This window comes from Triticum aestivum, chromosome 2B (assembly GCF_018294505.1).
Source record: "Triticum aestivum cultivar Chinese Spring chromosome 2B, IWGSC CS RefSeq v2.1, whole genome shotgun sequence".
NCBI classification, from domain to species: domain Eukaryota; kingdom Viridiplantae; phylum Streptophyta; class Magnoliopsida; order Poales; family Poaceae; genus Triticum; species Triticum aestivum.
The window spans coordinates 233771413-233796628 of NC_057798.1; the positions used below are offsets into that span (position 1 = coordinate 233771413).

Genomic DNA, 25216 nt, shown 5'->3' on the forward strand with positions numbered 1-25216 from the left:
ATGGGTCGACTTGAGTGGATGAGTCCACTGATTAAATCCCTATCGAAGCTATGGGAAATGTACATTGAAGTCAAAGATGGTAGACTTCGTGATGCCTTAAGCAATGTTGAAACAAGGTCTAAGTTCACGGCTGAGATTGAGAAGCTTCACCATGACCTGAGGAATGCCCAAATGAGTTTAAGCAAGTGGTTGAGGAAAAGTAGGTGACACTAGCCCTCAAGGCCAAAAGCCGAAGAAGCTCTGGCTGATGTAAGAGCTGAATTGGAGGAGAATAAGAAGCTTGATGTATCAACTACCAGCATGCACAAGTTTTTGTTGGTGAAGGCAGAGAAGGAAAGGGATCAGTTCAAGGAAGATAAAAAGAGGCTAGAGCACATGATTGAAGATCTGCTGAAACAGAAAGAAGGGTTTGGGGCAAAGATCAAGAAGATAAAATATACCCATGATGAGTAGAATCTTTGTATTATTTGGTTCATCTTATTGGGCAAGGATCATTTATGTGTCAAACTATTAGTGTTTCTTCATTTATCATATGTAATGGATTATTTATAATTGTTTCCATCATTTATATATGTGTTAAATTGTGAGAGTTGCTTTGATATTTGACCCTTGATATTTATGTATTGAATTATCAACATAGCGGTTCCCATCAAACTGAATCTTACTAAGTTGGACTCTCGAGGTACACATGATCAAACTGAATCTTACTAGACTGAACCCCTAGCTAGTTTGGCGAGCTCATCAGCTACACTATTGAACTCTCGAGGTACATGATCAAACTGAATCTTCATAGGTAAATTCACTGGATTGAGTCATCTTGGTATTAAAATACTACTGCAGGATGCTGCTAACGCGACACTACAATCAGAGACCCTTCGATGAAACTATGTGCGATGCATTAATCGCAAACGAAGATGTAATAAAACTGTCAAAAAAGATGCAAAATGTTTGCGATGACAAGGTGGAGACGTCAAACATGATTCAGATTGTAGTTGCTTGTGCGATGGGTGGCATATAGTTCACTCGAATGAACTGTTTGCGATGAGCATAACAATAGAAACGGTCAGACAGATGAACGTGTGTGCGATATACAACATAGAGTCCAGTCAGATGAACTGTTTCTGATTAGGCAACACAACAGAAACAGTCAGCCAGATTAAGGTGTGTGTGCCATATACGGCATACAGTTCACTCGGATGAACTACTTTTGATTAGCCAACACAACAGAAATGGTTCAACTTAACAAGATGTGTGTGATACGCGGGAAATAGGTCAGTAATCAAAAATGTGTGGGAAGACCGATAACAACACAGGTGTTTCCTGTTAACTAGTCGTGTGTGTTTTGAGCAAACAGTTGTTGGTATACAATTGTGAGTTATTGATGAAATCATTACCGACAGGTTCCATTGTTTTGTCCGTGTGCGATGTGATTTGCTCTGTCCGCACAACATCTATGCTCTGTCTATAGAGCATCAACATATATACTTAAAAAATAGCATTACATAACCAAATTAAGCATACAATTACATAAGTGACTACACACATAACATTTCCACACACCAAAGTAAGCAATTACATGCATACTAAACTAGGAGAAACGAGCATCTAATCATTTACATGTTGTTATGACGACACTTGCCATTGCTCTGCTTCCGGTTGGATCCCTAGACATTTTGGGGAAGGAGGCACTTCCTCATGTCAATGATCCGCTTGTACATCTCGTAGCTTGTGTACGCTTCCTTGGCCGCATACACGACGTGAGCTTTGTCGAGTTTCTCCATCCAGGCCGAGAGCCAAGCACGCTTGTCCTTGTTGCAGGAATCCTTCATGTCTCTGTAGTAGGTGTCGATGATGGCCTCGGCAAGGTGAACCAGGGAGTCCTTCTCATGTTTCTTGTTGCCCTAGATCTTGTATTGGCCCTGGATGTCGACAAGATTCTGGCAGGCGATGCCCGAATTCTTGAGCACCTTTACATCGTTGGTGATGTCCACCGTAGCGAACATGCAGTGGGGGCTGTTGACAAACTAGGCGAAGCGCTCGCAAGGACTTGTGGCCAAGCAGTAGTGGTAGATGAGGACGTGACTGCACATACACATTTGGGCGACGACGACCTTGGGACGAGACCCGACACGAGCGCGAGTGTACTCGAGGTCCAACCTGACCACCTTGTACTTCTCCTCAGGAAGCAACAACTCCATTATGTGGATGGAGTGCTCCACCGAGACCGGGTTGTAGGTGTACACCACCAAGAGCTTCGTGAACCTTCTATGGGTGTCCACCACGGCATGCATGGTGAACTGCCGCTCATCATGGGCAGCCGCTCGGAGCGCCATTGGGGATACCCTCTAAGAATTTGTCGTGGTGGGTTTGCTTCTTGCAATACTGGGGCGCGATCAAAAGGTTAAAGAGACACAAGGGTTAAACGGCCGCTGTAATAAATGGGGGCTGGCTGGCCTGTAATTGTCACGTCTTGTCACCGCATTCATAGCGGAGGATTCCAGTGCATGCTTGAGCACCCCAAACGTGTTTTGTTTGACCATGCGTGGGCTCGAAGAGGCGCCAAATGTATCGTTGGTGAGCCTGTTCCCGTGCAACCGCGCAGTTTACCGCGCGTAACCTTGCAAGCTTCCCACCCACCTAGTTTGGACATGTGTCGTCTAGAAGAGGGGAAAATCATGGGCGTTTATTGACAAAAAGCTTTGCAAAAATGAAGTGTGTGGAATGACTTTGATCATAAGTTTACCCATGGGTGATGAGGTCAAAGTTACACAGAAGGGTGATGATGGATACTCGAGTGCGATAATAAATTATGCGCTCTACAGGGCACACAGTTGAAGAAACTAACTATGTGCAATAATGTAGAAGATCACAGTCGAGTCAGCTATACAGATCGTTTGCTATGAGATCGACAAGAAACACATTTGAGAATGGTTAATATAATCTAAGTCCATTGCGTATTAAGGTCAAAATAGTACTACCAATATACGAGTCTCATACAATGCCACTTCAATGATTGTACTACAAAAGCTCGAAATATTACAAGGTTCAAATTTCAGAGTTATATGGCTCAAACTCAAAGATTACAAGGTTCAAACTGATATTAGAAAGGAAATTCAGCTCATTCAGCTGCAAACGCCCGCACTGATCAGCTGAACATGGATATAAGAGAGCTTCAAACTAATATTACCACTTGTAAGGCTGGTTTTGAAACCTCATCATTTCTGCAAAGGGATCAACCATTGACAAGTCATGTATGGGGTTAACACAATGACTTCTGATTACTCTGTCATGTGAAGTTCAAACATGAAATTCAGCTTTTTAGGAGCCTTTTCCAATTTTCCGCAGCCGCCTGCGCTGATCAACAAACCATTCATTTTGCGAAATAAATGTAGGGAAAACCTCATTACCTTTAGCACCCTTGCTCTAACAACAAAGAACCTGGCGAATATAATCTCCGGTAAAGTCCCTCGGTAGATGTTCAAAGTAATTTCTAAGAGATGCCGATCTTGGCATTCGATGTGATTGTTATATTGTATCACATTATCCACCACCGGGCCAAATCTTATCTACAAAAGAAGAAAACATGTTAGTGCCTACATGAAGTTTTGAGCACTACTACAGGCCTATTTGGTTTGTAGGATTTGTAAAATGCACTAGCGTGCCATCTTTGATCCAACATGATTAACATGAGCATTTGATTACAATCTAGAAAAATGTAGACTTCTTCACAAGAGGTTGGAGTGGATGGAAAATTCCCTAAGAAAACTAGTACGAATGAATCCAAAGGAGAAATGCTTATGGATTGTAACCATATGAATCAAGCAACCAATATGGGGGGAAAACATGTATGTACTAAAATCCTCCAAAATTCCTTTAGAAATTGTAGTACATTGTCATTGTAAACTTGGGAAAAGGTATCAAAAATTGAACTCCCTTATGGTTAACATTTAACAGGAAAGGAACATGACCTCGATATATAGCTTCTCCAGGCACGAAAAGCATCTCAGGAAACTAACAACACTACAAAAAAAGACACATCCGTGACATTTTGGGCCGAACTAATTTTGTGTGTCATACTTATGACACTTCTATGGCGATAATTGTGACAAAACCCGATATCATCATAGATGTGGTGGGCTCCTACTTCTATGACAAAAAATCATGACAGGAAATGGGCTTTTCGTCCTGGGCGGGCCGGAGACGCGGCTGCATGACATTCTTTGGGCCGTCCATGACGGAAAAAACCATGGTAGAAGCGAGGGCGAGGAAAATATCGTTCCCGGTTATGGTGGTTGGTTGGGGGCCGAGCGATGCGCGTTTCTCTCGTACCGTACGCGTATGGGTGCGAGGCGTTGGGCTCTAACTGAACCCGAGCGATTGCACTAGCTACGTTACTGAACCCGAGTGATTCCTTCACTACTACTGCTAACTGAAGCGGATCGAACCCTGCTGCCTCCTTCCCTTGACGAACAGTGAGCATTGCTGGGGGGGTTGGATGAACAGTTCCCGGTGGGGGTGGATGAACAGGACCCCGTGGTTGCCTCTAGATGAATAGGACCACGTGGTTGCCTCTGGATGAACAGGATCCCAATCGATCGAGCCGGTTGGGGCTAGATGAACAGGACCCCGTGGAGGGCTGGATGAACATGACGACCCCGTGGAGGGCTGGTTGAACAGTAGCCGGTGGAGGGCTGGATGAACAGTAGCCCGTGGAGGGGTGGTTGAACAGGAGCCCATGGAGAGGGTTGGTTGAACAGTAGCCGATGGAGTAGCGCGTGGTGGAGGCTGGATGAACAGGAGCCCGTGGATTAACAGTCGCAGGTGGAGGCTGGAGGAGGTCAACGGTGGATGAACAATAGCCCGTGAAGGCTGGGGGAGGTCGACGGTGGAGATGAACAATATCCCGTGGAGTCCCGTTTTGTGGTACGCCACACCCCTCCCGATGAACAGGACCCCCATTTCGACCGTAGTGCTCCAACACAAGTTCGTTTCCTCCGTTTTGCGGTACGCCACGCCCCTCTCGATCAGCAGGACCCCGTTTCGACCGTAGGAGATCCAACAGAAGTCCGTTTCCTCCATTTTGCGCTACGCCAGACCCCTCCCGATGAACAGGATCCGATTTCGACCGTGGCCGGTTGAACACAAGGCCATTTCCTTCATTGTGCGGTATGCCAGGCCTTGTTCCAATCGGCTGTTCTGTCCAAGCCCTCCCGATGAACACGATGACGCATTCCGTTCCGACCCAGCCGGTTGGATCCCCATGAACATGACGATGACGCTGTTTCTCCGTTCCGACCCAGCCATGTACACGAGCCCTGGACGTACGTATGCGCGAGTAGGCGTTCGAGACCCCGCCTGCATGTACGTACGTGGTTGTATTTTCTTTCTTGCACACTGGTCGATGTACGTACGTGTACATGCTACGTGCGCGCCTCTACTATGACACGTGCGCGCCTCTACATCAACTAGTATGTACGTACACGTTCGCGACCAGAATGACAACGCTACGTATGCTTCGACCAGGTGGGCCCCGACTGTCAGGAACTTCCTTGCATGTGAAGATGTAGCTGGTGGGTCCCAACAGTCAGGGGGGCGAATCGGTTTTTTTTTGCCCGGACGCACTTCCTTGCGTGCGAAGATGTAGCTGGTGGGTCCCAGCAGTCAGGGGGAAACAGTTTTTTCATGAAATACGGAGTCACTTTCATCATGTTGGTTTGATTCGTTTTCACTACTTTAATAATTTGATATGTGGGTGGACCGGTGCTTAGGTGTTGTTCTTACTTGAGAAAACCTCCTACTTATGATTAACCCCCTCGCAAGCATCCGCAACTACGATAAAAGTATTAAGAATAAATTCTAACCATAGCATTAAACTTTTGGATCCAATCGGTCCCTTACAGAATAGCGCATAAACTAGGGTTTAAGCTTCTGTCACTCTCGCAACCAATCATCTAATAACTACTCCACAATGCATTCCCTTAGGCCCAAATGTGGTGAAGTGTCATGTAGTCTACGTTCACATGACACCACTAAGGGAATCACAACATACATACTATCAAAATATCGAACACATATCAAGTTCACATGATTACTTGCAACAAGATTTCTCCCGTGACCTCAAGAACAAAGGTAACTACTCACAAATGATAATTATGCTCGAGATCAGAGGGGCATTAAATATCATAATGGATCTGAACATATAATCTTCCACCAAATAAACCATATAGTAATCAACTACAAGATGTAATCAACACTACTAATCACCCACAAGTACCAATCTGAGGTTTCGGTACAAAGATTGAACACAAGAGATGAACTAGGGTTTGAGAGGAGATGGTGATGTTGAATATGTTGATGAAGATTGCCCTCCCCAAGATGGGAGAGTTGTTGGTGATGATGATGACAATGATTCCCCCCTCCGGGAGGAAAGTTCCCCCGACGGAATCGCTCCGCCGGAGGGCAAAAGTGCTCCTGCCCAAGTTCCGCCTCGACACGGCAGCGCTTCGTCCCGCAAGTCATCTCCTTATTTTTTCTAGGTCAAAATGACTTATATACCAGAAGTGGGGCACCGGAGGTGGGCTGGGCTGAGCACAACCCACCAGGGCGCGCCTGGAGGGCCTGGCGCTCCCTGGTGTCTTGTGCTCACCAGGTGGCCCCCCTCCGGTAGTTATTTGCTCCAGTATTTCTTATTTATTCCATAAAAATTCCTCATGAAGTTTCAGCTCATTTGGAGTTGTGCAGAATAGGCGGCCTGACGTAGCTTTTCCACGTCCAGATTTCCAGCTGCCGGAGTTCTCCCTCTTTGAGTGAACCTTGAATATTATGAGAGAAAAGGCATTAGAATTACTTCAAAGGGCATTATTATGCATAAAAACATTGTAAATAACAGTAGGTACAGATGATGCAAAATGGATGTATCAAGAGCATCATTGCAGATGCAATGTGGCAGCATTGTTTGTCATTACCGAGTCTTATGCCGGACGGACGCGGATGGAATCCCTACCACTGAACCCGTACTAGTGGCAGCTTGATATCTCTGATGGCAGTGCCATCAGCACGTGAAAGGACAGTCAATTCAAATCCCTAGTAGAGCAACGATGTCAGTTAAAGTCTCGGCTACCAACTTCACTTGAGCTTGTATGCCCAATCAGCCAGCAAGATGTTATGATCACATGTGGAAGAGGCAGAATACTGATGTGCTTAAAATTAATGTTGATGCGGCCTTCCAGCACGAAACACACTCAGGTGCAACAGGAGCTATTACTCGTGATGGACGCGGGATTTTTATTGCTGCAGCAACATGTTTTTTCCCACAAGTGTGCAGTGTCAGCTCGACGGAGATGAAAATGATCAGGAATGGGCTATATCTAGCAGGAAGAATTGGATCCAACAAAGTGCTCATTAAGTCAAACTGCAGTTTCGTGCTGGATTCACTCAAGGCACCTGAAACCTATGTGGGCTCTGATGTGACGACAATACTTGAGTCGAAGCAGCTAGCTTTGGATTTTGCTAGCATTTCATATATGCACCGCCTTTGAGAAGCTAATGAGGTGGCTTACGAATTAGCAAAGAATTAATTTAGTGAAAAGTCTGCTATGTTTTGGGAAGCTATAATCCCTGAATTTATTTCTTGTTTCATTGTAGACGATATGTCCATTATTTAAGGAATAAAATTTTTGCTCTCAAAAAAATAGTTTAACCTAAAAAACACCTCATATTTAAGGGCACTGCCACACGTCCGCGGCTGGTCTTTTTAAAAGATCAGTTGGGCCGTGAGCCATCAGATCTGGCGTCTTCAAGTGGCTATCAACACCCTCGATCATTGCAACAAATGTAATGTTGTAGAAACCTTTGCAACGTAGGTTTTGTTGCAGAAACCTCTGCAATAGAGGTTATGTTGTAGAATATCTTTGCAACAAAAACCATGTTGAAGAAACGTTTTCAGATTTTTTTTGTTATGTTACTGTTTTTTTGCAACAAAGATCATGTTGCAGAAACGTCTACAATATTTTTTTTACAACAAAGGTCATGTTGCAGAAATTTTTTGTAACAGAAATTATGTTGCACGATATGTTGTTGCATCCCAGCTCGAGAAGGCGGTAGCCATGGACGCCGATGCTCCTCCAGGATGGTTGTGACGTGGAGCGACGAGCGAGAACAGACGCGACTTCAATGGCGGCGTGCCTAGCGGACGCGGGCGGTGCAGTCCGGTGGCCGTGCATGGCTTGTTACGCAGCACCAGAGTGGTCGACTTACAACATCTACAAACCAGCCGTTGGTGCATACTCGCAGCCGCTGTACCGGCCAGCGGCCATGGGGTGCTTCTCGTCACGGACGAGGTTAACACTTGGATTGAGAGATGCATCTGTATCAGCATGCAAGCTACCCTTTTCGTTTCTAAATATAAGTCATTTTAGAGATTACAATAGAGACTACATACGAATGTATATAGACATATTTTAAGGTGTATATTCATTCATTTTGTTTCGTATGTAATCTGTGTTGTAATATCTAAAAATACTTATATTTAGAAACCGAGGGAGGAGATGCAGAACAAGAATGAAGGTAAGAAGGAGGATCACACGGGACGCGTCGCGCGCGTCTAAGAGCATCTCCAATAGAAGATGCAAATTTGGAGATGTAAAATAGGAGATGTAAAAATTTACATCTACAAAAAGTGCTTTTTGCATCTCCAAAAAAGGACTAACTCCAACAGATGATGCAAAACGGAGATGTAAAAGTGCAACTCCAATAGGTGATGTAAACTGGAGATGCCAAACCGGCCGATGGCCGCGCGACCGCTGTAACTGCTGTTGAGCTGCTGTACAGCCGTTTTACAGCCGCTGTTCAGGCCCACAAATTGAAATAAAACATCTGATGATCAACTTAAAAATTGCACATGTCCACAATATCAAATTATTAAATTGTTCATCAAATCCACAAGATCAAATGTAACACACATAAAACATAGTTTTACACAATACAAAAAGAGATAAATGAAACTAGGCACCTCTCTCGCCATGATATTTCCAATACTCCTCCAACAAATCCTTCTAAAGTTGACCGTGTGCATCGGAGTCTCTAGTTTCATTGTACACCTTCATGAAGCGTTTGATTCACTCCTCTCTTCTTATGGGCATAACGCGTATACCCATCAAGTGATAGAAGGTGTAATCTAAATCCTGTCCACGCTCATTCTCAATGATCATGTTATGCATAATCACGCATGCAGTCATGATATACCAAAAGGGTTTCCTGATCCCAGAATCTAGAGGGTCCTCGCACAACAGCAAATTGGGATTGCAAAATCCCAAAAGCCCTCTCAACATCTTTCCTAGCTGCCGCTTGTGCATTGTGAAAGATGAGTTCTTTCTTGCCTTGGGGTTTTGCAATTGGCTTGACAAAAGTACTCCACCTAGGGTAGGTGCCATCCGCAAGATAGTACCGATAGTTATATGTGCGGCCATTTTCTTCGAAGGTCACCAGTGGTTCTTCTCCATTTGCTAATTTGGCAAAAAGAGTGACCAGTCGAGCACGTTAATGTCACTACAAGATCCAGGAATCCCAAAATATGAATGTCAAATCCATGTTTCTTGATCGGCAACAGCCTCAAGAATGATAATGTCATCCTTCCCACGACCCTTGAACTGTCCATGCCATGCTCTTGGGCAATTTTTCCACCTTCAATGCATGCAATCGACGAACCCTAGCATACTTGGAAACCCACGAGCTTTATTCATCTCCAACAGCCTCTGAGTGTCCTAAGCATTGTGAGCTCCCAAGTACTCTGCACCAAACACTCCTACAATAGCCTTTGCAAATTGTTTGACATAGAAGATAGAAGTGCTCTTTGCCATCGCCAAGTTGTCATCAATGTAGTCTGCAGGAACACCATAGGCTATCATGCGCAATGCGGCAGTGACCTTCTGTTTTGTGCTATGTCCAAGCAACCCTGCACAATTCCTCCTCTACTCGAAGGATTGATCATGTTGCTTCACAGAATTGCAAATGTGGATGAACAAGTCTTTGGAAATTCTGAACCGGCGTTGAAAGTACCTCTCCGAAAAAACGGGTGGTGAACCGAAGTAGTTGCGCATTAACCCGTTCTCTTTGAATGAACGCACGACTATACATGGAACCACCGTGCTTTGGCCTCTTCCCCTTGTGCATTGCCACTAGCATTGCAATGTCCTCTTCTTCGTTTAAATCAAATTCCTCATCCGACAAGGAATCGTCCACGAAAGAGGAGTCACACGAGCTCATCTACAATGCGGAAAATCACCATCAAACTACTTTCCATCCCCAACAAAAAACATCAAGTTTCATCATTTTTTACCTTCGGGAATTGTTGGGGATATAACCCCATGATATGACCCGCCATGACGAGCCGGGTCATTCAAGTGGTGACTTACAATCAAGACTCAAGATGGGCCAAGACATCCAATATCTCAAGACCTTCGGGACGATTCATAGAGTGGGCCGACTCGGGGCCCAACACTTGAAGACGACAGCTTCAGGCCCAGAAGTGCAAGTCGCCACCTAGAGTTTCCTTACTTGGAAGACAATACAAGTAGGAAACATACTGGGTTACGGATCGCAATACGACCCGGACTCTATTGTAAGCCCAGGGCCTCCACCTATATATAAAGGGGAGCCCCTGAGGCAGAGGGGGCCAAGTTACAATATCTCGAGTACTAGGTTAGCTAATACGCACCCTTGTAATCGAGATCATCATCATCAATATCAATCAAGCAGGAATAGGCTTTTACCTTCGCCGTGAGGGGGCGAACCTGGGTAAACCCTTGTCTCTCGATTCTGATTAACCCCGTTCAAGCAATCACTTACCGGCGATGGTCTCACGGCTAAGTCCTTTCACGAGGACATCTGCTGTGACAAAACCACGACAGGAATTTCGTCAAACACCTTGCTTGTGGGGTGGACGAAATCAGTCGGCTGCGGGTTGGTTAGCCGTCGGCGGCGGCAGGTGCGGGCGGCGGCGTCTGCACGATAGAAGAGATGGCCGCACGTTGATGGGAGCTCCGCGCGGCAAGCGGGCGGCTTCGCACGGCCGGAAAAAACGGCTGAGCCTCGCGGCCATCGGGCAGGCGGAGTGGCGTGCCTCCACTAACTCCGGCGGGGGGTCTAGGCTTGGATGAAGCCCGTAGACCTCACCGAGGAAGGCGTTCAGGCCAACCGCAGCCGCCGGAGAAGCTTCGATTCAGCGGCTCCTGGGCGGCGGGCCTGCGAGGCAGGCGGCGGGGGACGCGGGGGAGGAGGGAGTCGCGGCGGTCCCGGTGTCCGTCGGGCGAGGGGCGTCGGCGTCGATTTGGTGCGGAGTCGGGCCGGTGGCGGCTGGTCGCGCGGAAGGAAAAGGAATGACAGTTGGGCAGTTGGCGGGCTGCCGCGTTTTTACATCTCCTGTAGGTGGAGATGTAAATTTGCACCGCGAGGTGTTGTAGTTTACATCTATGGGAGACGGAGATGTATTTTTTTTGCATCTACACCATATATTTTTTTTTTGGCATTTACACCATCTGTTAAAAGAAACCCAGATAATGTAGATGTAAAAAGTTACATATGCTGGAGAGGTGTTTTGGCCCTCGGAAATGCAGAAGTCAGGTATTTTTCATCTACATCTTGTATTGGATATGCTCTAACGCGATGGACGGTACGTTGTAATCTGCTGGTTGATGGAATCTTTTCCCTATATTTAAACGTCTCATATTTTCAGTATCCAGTTAAGTTAAACTAAATCTAATCAAAATGGGAGCTAGACTGTTTGGTTTATAAGTCTTAGGATTTTTTTAGTCCCAACTTATAAGTCTCAAGTCCCTAAAAAGTCCCTACCTGTTTGGTTCATGAGACTTATAAGTCCCTGTAAGACCATATTACAACTATAAGTCCCTATAAGTCCCTCATTGAGAGTCTTATTTCATAAGGGCCTGTTCGGATATCCACCTGCTCCCTGAAATTTCGGAATCTGCGAAGTACCTACATGCGCGCTCCACGATTTCTAACTGAAACTCCGCCCGCTCCGGGAGCAGCCTCGTGGAGCGGCGGGTCTCCGAACAGGCCCTAAATATCAAATGCCCACTTTAAGTCCCTATAAGTCCCTTCTGTTTGGTTTGGATGGGATTTATAGAGAAGTTTGGCCCGCGAGCAGTGCCCGGCGTATGCGGCTCAAGTCGCAAAGTCGTCGCCGTCACACATATCTGGCCCGACTGGTGGGGGGCGGTGCAAGTGCAACCGTGCGTGCGCTCCTGTATCCATCTGTCTGCGGGGACTCATCGTCTCCTCCTTCCCCAATCGCCATTGTCGGTGGTGCAAGCAAGCGCGCCGAGGCGTGTGGGAGGGACATGGCGGGGCGCTACGATGGCGGCAACCCTTTCGAGGAGGAGGAGGACGTGAACCCTTTCTCGGTAAGGGGCCAATCCCCTACCCACGCTAGGCCATCTCTCTCTTTATCCCATTCCGCCATTGCCCCCGATGCAGCGGATCTAAGCTTCCTTCTCGTCGCCGTGGGCGCGGCTAGGCGTTCGTTTGCGTTCGGATCTGACTAGAGGCAGATCTCATCTAATCTTTTCTCCTCTTCGTCCAATCTCGCCATCACCGACGCTTTTAGTTCTGGGGGATTCGCACTGGCCGATGAGGCATTGGTGCCAAAACCCTCCTGTATGCCCTCCTAACTGAAATTTGTGGGTGGTCTCTTGGCAGGAACAAACGCGAGGCAAAGCTGGCGGGCAGTCCAACTATGGTGGCGGCGGCGCGTTTTACATGCCGGTATGCCCTTCGGGGTTCTGCTCACCGTTACATTTGGGGTTAAATTTGCCCTTGAGTGCTGGCTGCTCACCACTGTCGTTCATTGATTTTAACTGTAATGTAGAATCCCAGAAACGTTGCCCCCTCCTCGAATTCGCGGCTTTCGCCCCTTCCCCCGGAACCTGCAGATTTCAGTGCCACAGTGGATATCCCTCTTGAGTCGTCAAAGGTATGTGTGGTTGTGCAGCTTAGTCTTTGCAGTTGCAAAATGCACCTATAAGAACTACAGCTAGAAGGAAAATGATACCCAGGGCTTTCAATTAATGTGTGCTTTCTGAATGCTCCAGGACCTGAAGAAAAGAGAAAAGGAGCTGCAAGCGAGGGAAGCAGAGTTGAATAAGAGGGAGAAGGTGGAATGCATATTTACACAGTTATACTACTCTTTAATTTGGCTATTCTATTACGATAACTCATTAACAGAGTTATTTGGGGCTTATGTTAGTTGATGTTAATAGCAGTCTTCAGTGTGAACTAATCTCATGAAGTTTATTTAGGATCATCTTGGGTTGATGACTATCTTTCAAATTCAGCTTTTTTTAGTGCACAGTGTATTCCTGGCACTATTTACATAATCGATCTGAGCCAAAAGTTTTATCAGGTTCTGATTCCCCCATATTAATTATATTTACTAGGAATTGAAAAGAAGGGAGGAAGCTGCAGCACGAGGTTAGTGTTTGTCTTTTCTTTCTGTCTTCCATAGATGATACATTAGAAGCAATTCGTCATAATTCTTTTCCTATTTTCTCTGGGCAAAATGAAAGAATAATACAGTAATGGACTTGTAAAACAACTAAACAAGTATCTGCTAAGCACCGGAAGTTCAGAATCTTGCTATAGCCAAGGTTTAAATTTGTACCTTTTGTTTCTATTTCGCACTTTCTCCTCTGCAAACAAAGCTATATATATGATAATTATGTTCAAAATCGAAATTGTAACAGGCAATGACACTTTAATATACAACAAGTATAACTACTGAGCATCATCAAGTTGTACATCTTGTAATTTATTATTTTTCTCAATGAAGAATCCATTCAAAGATTGTATTGTCACTTATTGTTTTCAACAGAAATTTCATTAATTATGTTGTTCACGAGTAGCTAAACTTCTGATCCCTTATTCTCTTTGATATTATTTTATAGCTGGTATTGTCATCGAGGAAAAAAACTGGCCTCCTTTTCTGCCACTTATCCACCATGACATTGCCAATGAGATACCGACTCATCTTCAAAGAATGCAATACTTCGCATTTGCGTCATTTCTTGGTACGCTTCCTTTCAATTCTTGAAATATTCCTGAAGTTTGTTTATGAAATTTCTTCTTGTCTTTAAAATGGGTTGGTGGCCAAACATTTTCTCCATACCTTAGGGGATGTTATTTGTATTTCAAAAACCAAATGTTAAAAGCTTTTTTCTGTGGGATATGTGCTAAAGTTAATATTGGCAAATAATTTTGTTCAAACTTCACATCTTGTCGCCAAAATGATGTCACATACATTTCTTCAGCTGACAGCCACAGCATAGTCAAATAAATTGGCAGAGGAAATTATTAATGTCATTAATGTCTATATTTCAACATGCCTGCATTTATCAAGATTAGGATGTACGTTAATTTGATCTGTTAAAAGATTTTGAGAATGCCTTAATGGTTTTAGAAGTCTGCATTTTATTTTCAAGTTTTATGATGTGCTAAACTATACATTCCAATTCAAATATTTGTTCAGAGGTAGCACTGGATGGTAATATAAGAATAAACCCTCCTTCTTTGCATATCAGCAAAACTAAGAAAGCTTTCTCTGGCATTGAATAGGTTTAGTTTTCTGTCTCTTCTGGAATGTCATAGCAGTTACTTCAGCCTGGATCAAGGGGGAAGGTAATACTCAACCCCTTTTGCTGTTCCCTATGGCGTATGCATCTAAGGAATTATTTAATGCTTGAATAACAAATGGTTTATCCATGTCCAGGTGTGAAAATCTGGTTGCTAGCAATAATCTACTTCATCTCTGGGGTTCCTGGTGCATATGTGTTATGGTATCGCCCTCTTTATAATGCTATGAGGTATATATTTAAAAGCTTACTGTATTTTTTTGTACATCTCCTCATTTCTCCTGGATTTTCTTTCTCTGTCCTGGATTTTGCATATGTATAAATAAATGTTTCATGCAACTTGTGTTACAGGACTGACAGTGCGTTGAAGTTTGGATTGTTTTTCTTGCTCTACTTGGTTAGTTATACGAGTATATTACTCAAGAATGCCTTGGTTCATCTGCATAATGTTTAATGTGTTGATAATTCAAAACCTACAAAAATACAGTACTTGAACGTTCTGTTTTTGCAGTTTCACATCGTTTTCGTCGTATTTGCTGCCGTGGCTCCTCCTGCTGTCTTTGAGGGCAAGTCTTTGGCGTAAGTCTCTTGTTTGCTTATATTTAGGCAATGACATTACAAGACTGGAACCAGTGACCTGTATAGTACTTGAATTCAATACAAATGGTTTTTGTTAAGATGGTATCGGCAAGACAGTTGCATGAATTGCATGTTTTTGTGCATTTTAATTCTAGCATATTTCAATCTGTAGATGAGCATCATAGAAGTCGGCTCGGGCGCACAGTTATTGCCTGATTTTGTATACCCATAGTTAGACCCATCTTAATTGAGTTACTGAACTCTATTTATCCTTAGAATTATATTGCTTCTATTCATCCTTCCATACGAAATTAAATGCTTCACTTTAAAATATGGCATCCCAAAATATTCCTTGGATATATGTTTGGAACTTCACCTTGGACTGAATTATATTTTTCTGCTTGTGTAGAGGAATTTTACCGGCGATTGATCTTATCAGCGTGAATGCTCTAGTTGGGGTAAGTACATGAACCTATGGTTAGCCAGCTAACATGATGTCTATCATATAGACATGGTGAATCACCAGTGTATTAGTCAGATTCCTGATGCCAAGGAGTTCTTTGTCTGGCCAAGTAATTGATGCAATTGTTGTGCAGATCTTCTACTTCATTGGTTTTGGATTATTTGCCCTGGAGTCATTGCTGAGCATCTGGGTTATCCAGGTCAGCATTCCGATGATCAACTGTTCTGTTTTACAACATACTATATTGAAAAGTGAAATGTGGCATTACATGCGTGCAGCAAGTGTACATGTACTTCCGAGGAAGTGGAAAGGCGGCAGAGATGAAGCGCGATGCGACAAGGGGCGCTATGAGAGCGGCATTTTGATTGCCACATATCTCAGATGATGATAGGTCTCAAGATTAATTCCATGGATTAGATGGCACCATAAACAAAAGTATATGTTTGCCTTGGCTCTGACTATAATCTTAAGTTGGCATAGGATACTGCTGTGATGAAGTGACATCGTAGGACTTGTCCACTTTTCTCACCGATATAGAGAATGTGCAGTTTTTACAGATTATGATCCGTCCTGAATATAAACGCTGTGTCCTGAGAGAGTAGGTATTAACAAGGTACCGTTGCGACTATATCAATGGTACCCTTGCGATCTGGCCTATTTGTTGCAGCTTTACCAATATATCATTCGGTTTAAAGAAAAAAACAAAGGATTTTCCAACTGTAGGAATTTTCCATGTGGTCTCACCTAATGGTAAGAATATTGGGTAAAGAATCGGGTCTGGACGCATTCCTAAGGAATCACTCTATTTGCCTCTGCCATTCTATGAGTCGCTTCCTTTTTGCGTATGGTACCCCCGCTCCCTTTGGCAACATCTACTAATTTTTGGGATGTTTTTTTTTGAACTTATTTTGGGATGTTTCTAAATAACCAACGAATGGCAAGTGCTCTTACTTGTTTAGATCCTATTTCAGTAACCTTGTGCAGATCCTATTTTTAAAAGTCAAAGATTACAAACTTTGATCATATTTGTAAAGAAAAATAGGTACATCTAAAATACCAAATGCACAATATTGGATACATCATGAGTTACATTTCCATAATGTACATGTTTGGTAGTGTAGATCTAGACAGTTTTCTCTATAAACTTGGTCAAAGTTGGTAAAGTTTGACTTAAAAAAACAATATGTATATACTACATTGTGGAATTCCCTACAAAACAAATGTCATAAATCGTATTTAAAAATCCTACGAACTGAATGACCGTTGCTACATATGGGTGTACGCATTTTGAAATTGAGCGTTGATCATGAATTAGACCACCCAAATGTGGGTTATATGTGACAACAAATATACCGTTGAAATCATATTTGAAAGAAGTTTTCACAAAACTGTATACTATTTGTCTAATTTATTACCAAGGTTGTATTGTGGGATGCGTGCACGCCTTATTCATTGAAATAGGAAGATCAAATGTTTATTAAACAAGCTGGTTACAAAGAGTACACATTTGGACACCAAAAAACAGGTGTTTGGAAGATTTGCATAAATGACCCCAGAATATGATTTTTTTGTTGAAATATGCCCTAGAGGCAATAATATTGTGTTATTATATTTCCTTATTCATAACTAAATGTTTATATTTCATGTTATAACTGCTATGATCCTGGAATATGCAATTCAATGGAAAACTCATATGCATGTGTGAGATGATAAACATATAAAATAAAGGTTTCTAGTCTCGCCTCTAAGACCAGCTCAAGTGTTGTTGGTGATCTATGTTTTCCAGATCTTAGGATATTGTTAAATATAACGATAGTCCTAAGACAACATTGAGATTATGACATTGGAAGAATGATCATATTGAATCGTCCCAAACTTGTTTGTTATGAATTGAGATAATATCGTCTATAATCAATTGTAATAACACAGAGTTTTGACATGTGATTTTGCTCCTTATACCATGAGAATATCGTAGTCACTTCTTACAGTACGGTGGACTTTGGGGTTGCTCAAACGTCACATATAACACGGTGATCATAACGACAACTTACATGTTCATCGGAAAGTTTGACAAGGAACTAGATAGCTCGAGAATGGATTTGCTCCTCCAACGATGGAGAGATATTCTTAGGTCCCTCTCGGTGTGATGGCATCCATCATCATCTTGCCAGACACAGGTGACTTCGTCACGGGGATGCCGGAACACAATAACGAGAAATAAGAACAAAGCTGGCAACGAGGATAACAACATAGTGAGCATGTGATGACTCAGGAGGATACTGATGCATCCCGAGTTTTGTGAAGTATATCGAAGCAAAGGGAACATCACATGATAACCGAAGGTTCATTTGAATATCATTTGTGTGCTCATAGTGATCGATATGGGCGTCCACGGTTCCGCTGTCGGTAATTGAACGAGCGGTTTTGTTCATGTCTATGAGTTACCGAACCTACGGGATCACAAGCTTAAGAAAATCATGATCTGCTAAGTGTTAGTAGGACATGAGTGATGAGAATATATTTGTGGAATTGTTTTATTAATATTCGAAATAGTTTAGAGAGAATCCGGAAGTGTTCGAGGTCACCGGAAGGGTTTCGGGGAGTATCAGGTAATACCGGGTATTACCAATAAGTACATATAGGTGGAAAATGTTTCCGGGGTTGTTAAATGATATATAAAAGGGTATGAAAATATTTAGAACACTTTTGTATTTACTTTAGAATCAAAGAGTCTTAAAAGGCCAAGTGGTGGAGGGCAACTTGGGCCACCAAGGCCCAAGTGGAGGTGGCACCCCCTTTCCTAGGAGGGGAGGCCGAATTGGACTAGGGGGAGGATTCCTCCTCCCCCTCTTGGACGGCGCCCCAAGGAGCGACTTTCTCTCCTTGGTGGCAGCCCCTCCTCTCCCCTCAAACCTATATATACTAGGGGTTTTGCTCTATTGGAACACACAAGTTTGGAGCCTCCTCTAGCTCCTCTAGTTCTAGTTCTAATTGACCCTAGTTGATCTAATTAGAGCTACACAAATCCTCTAATCCTCATAATCAGAAGCAGTGTGGTTCTAATCTCTTCCCTCTAATTCTCCGGTGACGATTAGCTCTGGATCACGAAGTGCTGCCGGAACATGAAGGCTGCATGCTTGCAACCAAGTAGAGAGGTCGTGCTATCGGTCTTCAGTTCGAGTGACTTTTTGTAGGAAGCTCACGGGATCGTTCATCGATGGTTCGGGGGACTCCAAGTACGATCTACACCGACACGTTCTTCTTCCGCTGCAACTCGGTGATGGTAACGATCTGTTGGGAAACGTAGCATGCAATTTCAAAAAATTTCCTACGCTCACGCAAGATCTATCTAAGAGATGTAGCAACAAGAGGGGGAGAGTGTGTCCATGTACTCTCGTAGACTAAAAGCGGAAGCTTTTCACAACGCAGTTGATGCGAACTTCTTCTTGTTCCGACGATCAAGCACCGAACGTACGTCACCTCTGAGTTCTGCACACGTTCAACTCGATGACATCCCTCAAACTCTTGATCCAGCAAAGTGTCGAGGGAGAGTTCCGTCAGCACGACGGAGTGGTGACGGTGGTGGTGAAGTGATCCACGCTGGGCTTCGCCTAAGCACTACGAAGATATGACCAGAGGCGTAAACTGTGGAGGGGGCGCCGCACACGGCTAACAATTGTTGGTGTGTGTTTTAGGCACCCCTCCCCATGTATATATAGGTGGGAGGGGGAGGGGAGATACCTTGGGCGCCCCAAGTAGGAGGAATCCTACTTGGGGGGCCTATTCCAATTCGACCCCCTACCATATTTACCGGGAGGGAAAAGGAAGAAGGGGCAAAAGAAAGGAAGGGGGAGGCCGACTCCCCCTCTTTCCTTCTCCCACTTGGCCGGCGGCCTAGGAGGGGTGCGCCAGCCCCTTGTGGGCTGGTGTGCCCCTTCCCCTTTGTCCCATGTGGCCCATTAACCCCCCGGGGGTTCCAGTAACCCATCCGGTAGTCCGATATGTACCCGATACTCTCCGAAACACTTTCGCTATCCGAATAGTATCGTCCTATATATAAATCTTTACCTCTTGACCATTTCGAGACTCTTTGTCATGTACGTGATCTCATCCGGGACTCTGAACAACATTCAGTCACAAAATCACATAACTCATATAATACAAAATCGTCATCGAACGTTAAGCGTGCGGACCCTACGGGTTCGAGAACTATGTAGACATGACCGAGCCACCTCTCCGGTCAATAACCAACAACGGAACCTGGATGCTCATATTGGATCCTACATATTGTACGAAGATCTTTATCAGTCGTACCGTCATGACAACATACGTTATTCCCTTTGTCATCGGTATGTTACTTGCCCGAGATTTGATCATCGGTATCTTCATACCTAGTTCAATATCGTTACCGGCAAGTCTCTTTACTCGTTCGTAATGCATCATCCCGCAACTAGCTCATTAGTCACATTGCTTGCAAGGCTTCTTATGATGTGCATTACCGAGAGGGCCCAAAGATACCTCTCCAATACTCGGAGTGACAAATCCTAATCTCGATGTATGCCAACCCAACAAACACCTTCGGAGATACCTGTAGAGCATCTTTGTAATCACCCAGTTATGTTGTGACATTTGATAGCACACAAGGTATTCCTCCGGTATCCGGGAGTTGCATAATCTCATATTTGAAGGAATATGTATTTGACATGAAGAAAGCAATAGCAATAAAACTGAACGATCAATATACTAAGCTAACGGATGGGTCTTTTCCATCACATCATTCTCCTAATGATGTGATCCCGTTCATCAAATGACAACACATGTCTATGGTTAGGAAACTTAACCATCTTTGATTAACGAGCTAGTCTAGTAGAGGCTTACTAGGGACACGGTGTTTTGTCTATGTATCCACACATGCATCAAGTTTTCGGTTAATATTATTCTAGCATGAATAATAAACATTTATCATGATATAAGGAAATATAAAATAACAAATTTATTATTGCCTCTAGGGCATATTTCTTTCAGTCTCCCACTTGAACTAGAGTCAATAATCTAGATTACATAGTAATCATTCTAACACCCATGGAGTCTTGGTGCTGATTATGTTTTGCTCATGGGAGAGGCTTAGTCAATGGGTTTGCAACATTCAGATCCGTCTGTATTTTGAAAATCTCTATGTCTCCCTCCTTGACTTGATCACGAACGAAGTTGAAGCGTCTCTTGATGTGTTTGGTTCTTTTGTGAAATCTGGATTCCTTCGCCAAGGCAATTGCTCTAGTATTTTCACAAAAAGAGTTACATTGGACCCGATGCACTAGGTATTACACCTAGATCGGATATGAACTCCTTCATCCAGACTCCTTCATTTGCTGCTTTCGAAGCAGCTATGTACTTCGCTTCACACGTACATCCCGCCACGACGCTTTGCTGGGAACTGCACCAACTTACAGCTCCACCATTCAATATAAATACGTATCCGGTTTGTGACTTAGAGTCATTCGGATCAGTGTCAAAGCTAGCATCGACGTAACCATTTATGACGAGCTCTTTGTCACCTCCATAAACGAAAAACATATCCTCAGTCCTTTTCAGGTACTTTAGGATGTTCTTGACCGCTGTCCAGTGATCCAATCCTGGATTACTTTGGTACCTCCTTGCTAGGCTTATAGCAAGGCACACATTAGGTCTGGTACACAACATATCATACATGATAGAACCTATGGCTGAGGCATAGGGAATGACTTTCATTTTCTCTCTATCTTCTACAGTGGTCGGGCATTGAGTCTGACTCAACTTCACACCTTGTAACACAGGCAAGAACACTTTCTTTGACCGATCCATTTTGAACTTCTTCAAAACTTTATCAAGGTATGTGCTTTGTGAAGTCCAATTAAGCGTCTTGATCTATTTCTATGGATCTTGATGCCTAATATATAACCAGCTTCACCGAGGTCTTCCATTGAAAAACTCTTATTCAAGTATCCTTTTATGCTATCCAGAAATTCTACATCATTTCCAATCAACAATATGTCATCCACATATAATATTAGAAATGTTATAGAGCTCCCACTCACTTTCTTGTAAATACAGGCTTCTCCGAAAGTCTGTATAAAAAACCATATGCTTTGATCACCTCATCAAAGCGTATATTCCTGCCCCAAGATGCTTGCACCAATCCATAGATGGATCGCTGGAGCTTGCACACTTTGTTAGCACCTTTAGGATAAAAAAAACCTTCTGGTTGCATCATACACAACTCTTCTATAAGAAATCCATTAAGGAATGCAGTTTTGACATCCATTTGCCAGATTTCTTTATCATAGAATACGACAATTGCTAACATTATTCAGACATACTTAAGCATCGCAAGGGGTGAGAAGGTCTCATCGTAGTCAACTCCTTGAACTCATCAAAAACCTTTTGCGACAAGCAAGCTTTGTAGACAGTAACATTACCATCAGCGTCAGTCTTCTTCTTGAAGATCCATTTATTCTCTATGGCTCGCCGATCATCGGACAAGTCCAACAAAGTACATACTTTGTTCTCATACATGGATCCTATCTCGGATTTCATGGCCTCAAGCCATTTATCAGAATCTAGGCTCATGATAGCTTCTTCATAGTTCGTAGGTTCGTCATGGTCTAGTAACATGACTTCCAGAAGAGGATTACTGTACCACTCTGGTGCGGATTGTGCTCTGGTTGACCTACGAGGTTGGGTAGTAACTTGATCTGAAGTTTCATGATCATCATCATTAGCTTCCTCTCCAATTGGTGTAGGCATCACGAGAACGGTTTTCAGCGATGAGCTACTTTCCAATTCGAGAGAAGGTACAATTACCTCATCAAGTTCTACTTTCCTCCCACTCACTTCTTTCAAGAGAAACACCTTCTCTAGAAAGGATCCATTCTTAGCAACAAAGATTTTGCCTTCGGATCTGTGGTAGAAGGTGTACCCAATAGTTTCTTTTGGGTATCCTATGAAGACACACTTCTCCGATTTGGGTTCGATCTTATTAGGCTAAATCTTTTTCACATAAGAATCGCAACCCAAAACTTTAAGAAATGACAACTTAGGTTTCTTGCCAAACCATAGTTCATACAGTGTCGTCTCAACAGATTTTGATGGTTCCCTATTTAACGTGAATGCAACTGTCTCTAATGCATAACCCCAAAACGATAGTGGTAAATTGGTAAGAGATATCATAGATCGCACCATATCTAATAAAGTACGGTTATGATGTTCGGACACACCATTACGCTGTGGTGTTCCAGGTGGCGTGAGTTGTGAAACTATTCCACATTGTTTTAAATGAAGGCCAAACTCGTAACTCAAATATTCGTCTCTGCGATTAGATTATAGAAACTTTATTTTCTTGTTACGATGATTCTCCACTTCACTCTAAAATTCTTTGAACTTTGCAAATGTTTCAAACTTGTGTTTCATCAAGTAGATATAACCATATCTACTCATATCATCTGTGAAGGTTAGAAAATAACAATACCCACCGCGAGCCTTAACACTCATCGGACCGCATACATCAATATGTATTATTTCCAATAAGTCAGTAGCTCGCTCCATTGTTCCGGAGTACGTAGTTTTAGTCATCTTGCCCATGAGGCATGGTTCGCAAGCATCAAGTGATTCCAAAATTCCATCCGCATGGAGTGTCTTCATGCGCTTTACACCAATATGACCTAAATGGCAGTGCCACAAATATGTTGCACTATCATTATCAACTTTGCATCTTTTGGCATCAATATTGTGAATATATGTATCACTACAATCAAGATTCAATAAAAATAGACCACTCTTCAAGGGTGCATGACCATAAAAGATATTACTCATATAAATAGAACAATCATTATTCTCTGATTTAAGTGAATAACCGTCTCGCATCAAACAAGATCCAGATATAATGTTCATGCTCAATGCTGGCACCAAATAACAATTATTCAGGTCTAAAACTAACCCCGAAGGTAGACGTAGAGGTAGTGTCCAACGGCGAACACATCAACTTTGGAACCGTTCCCGACACACATCGTCACCTCATCCTTAGCCAATCTTCGTTTAATCCGTAGCCCCTGTTTCGAGTTACAAATATGAGCAACCTAACCAGTATCAAATACCCAGGCGCTACTACGAGCATTAGTAAGGTACACATCAATAACATGTATATCACATATACCTTTGTTCACTTTGCCATCCTTCTTATCCGCCAAATACTTGGGGCAGCTCCGCTTCCAGTGACCAGTCCCTTTGCAGTAGAAGCACTCATTTTCAGGCTTAGGTCTAGATTTGTGCTTCTTCCCGGGAGTGGCAACTTTCTTGCCATTCTTCTTGAAGTTCACCTTCTTTCCTTTGGCCTTTTTCTTGAAACTAGTGGTCTTGTTAACCATCAACACTTGATGCTCCTTGTTGATTTATACCTCCACAGCTTTGAGCATAGCGAAGAGCTCGGGAAGTCTTATCCATCCCTTGCATATTATAGTTCATCACGAAGCCTTTGTAGCTTGGTATCAGTGGTGGGAGAACTCTGTCAATAACACTATCATCTGGAAGATTAACTCCCAGCTGAGTCAAGTGGTTATGATACCCAGACATTCTGGGTATGTGTTCACTGACAGAATTGTTCTCCTCCATCTTGCAGCTATAGAACTTGTTGGAGACTTCATATCTCTCACCCCGGGCATTTGCTTGAAATATTAACTTCAACTCCTGGAACATCTTATATGGTCCATGACGTTCAAAACTTCTTTGAAGTCCCGATTCTAAGCCGTAAAGCATGGCACACTGAACTATCGAGTAGTCATTAGATCAAGCTTGCCATACGTTCATAACATCAGCATCTACTCCTGCATCAGGCCTTTCACCTAGCGGTGCATCAAGGTCATAATTCTTCTGTGCAGCAATGAGAATAATCCTCAAGTTATGGACCCAGTTGGTGTAGTTGCTACAATCATCTTTCAACTTAGCTTTCTCTAGGAACACATTAAAATTTAAGGGAACAGTAGCACGGTCCATTGATCTAAAACATAGATATGCAAAAACTATCAAGACTAAGTTCATGATAAATTAAGTTTAATTAATCATATTACTTAAGAACTCCCACTTAGATAGACATCCCTCAACTCATCTAAATGATACGTGATACAAATCAACTAAACCATGTCCGATCATCACGTGAGATGGAGTAGTCTTCAATGGTGAACATCGCTATGTTGATCATATCTACTATATGATTCACGTTCAACCTTTCGGTCTCCAGTGTTCTGAGGCTATGTCTGTACATGCTAGGCTCATCAAGTTTAACCCGAGTATTCTACATGTGCAAAACTGTCCGTTGTATGTGAATGTAGAGCTTATCACACCCGGTCATCACGTGGTGTCTCAGCACGGCGAACTGTCGCAACGGTGCATACTCAGGGAAACGGTGCACGGTGAACTGTCGCAACGGTGCATACTCAGTATGACTATCACCGCCCACAACTCTTTGTGTTCTACTCGTGCATATCATCTACGCATAGACATG

At 43.3% G+C, this 25216-nt stretch overlaps 1 protein-coding gene across 1 annotated transcript; it reads left to right on the forward strand.

Moving 5' to 3' along the window:
• Positions 1–12158: 12158 nt before the first annotated feature.
• Positions 12159–16334, forward strand: LOC123044532 (secretory carrier-associated membrane protein 1). The gene is made up of 13 exons (XM_044467294.1): positions 12159–12419; positions 12715–12780; positions 12884–12988; positions 13107–13169; positions 13452–13485; positions 13959–14081; positions 14626–14688; positions 14780–14873; positions 14994–15039; positions 15154–15221; positions 15631–15679; positions 15818–15883; positions 15963–16334. The coding sequence occupies exons 1-13, from the start codon at positions 12174–12176 to the stop codon at positions 16047–16049; spliced, it is 1110 nt and encodes a 369-aa protein (XP_044323229.1). The 5' UTR covers positions 12159–12173; the 3' UTR covers positions 16050–16334.
• The last annotated feature ends 8882 nt before the right edge of the window (positions 16335–25216 follow it).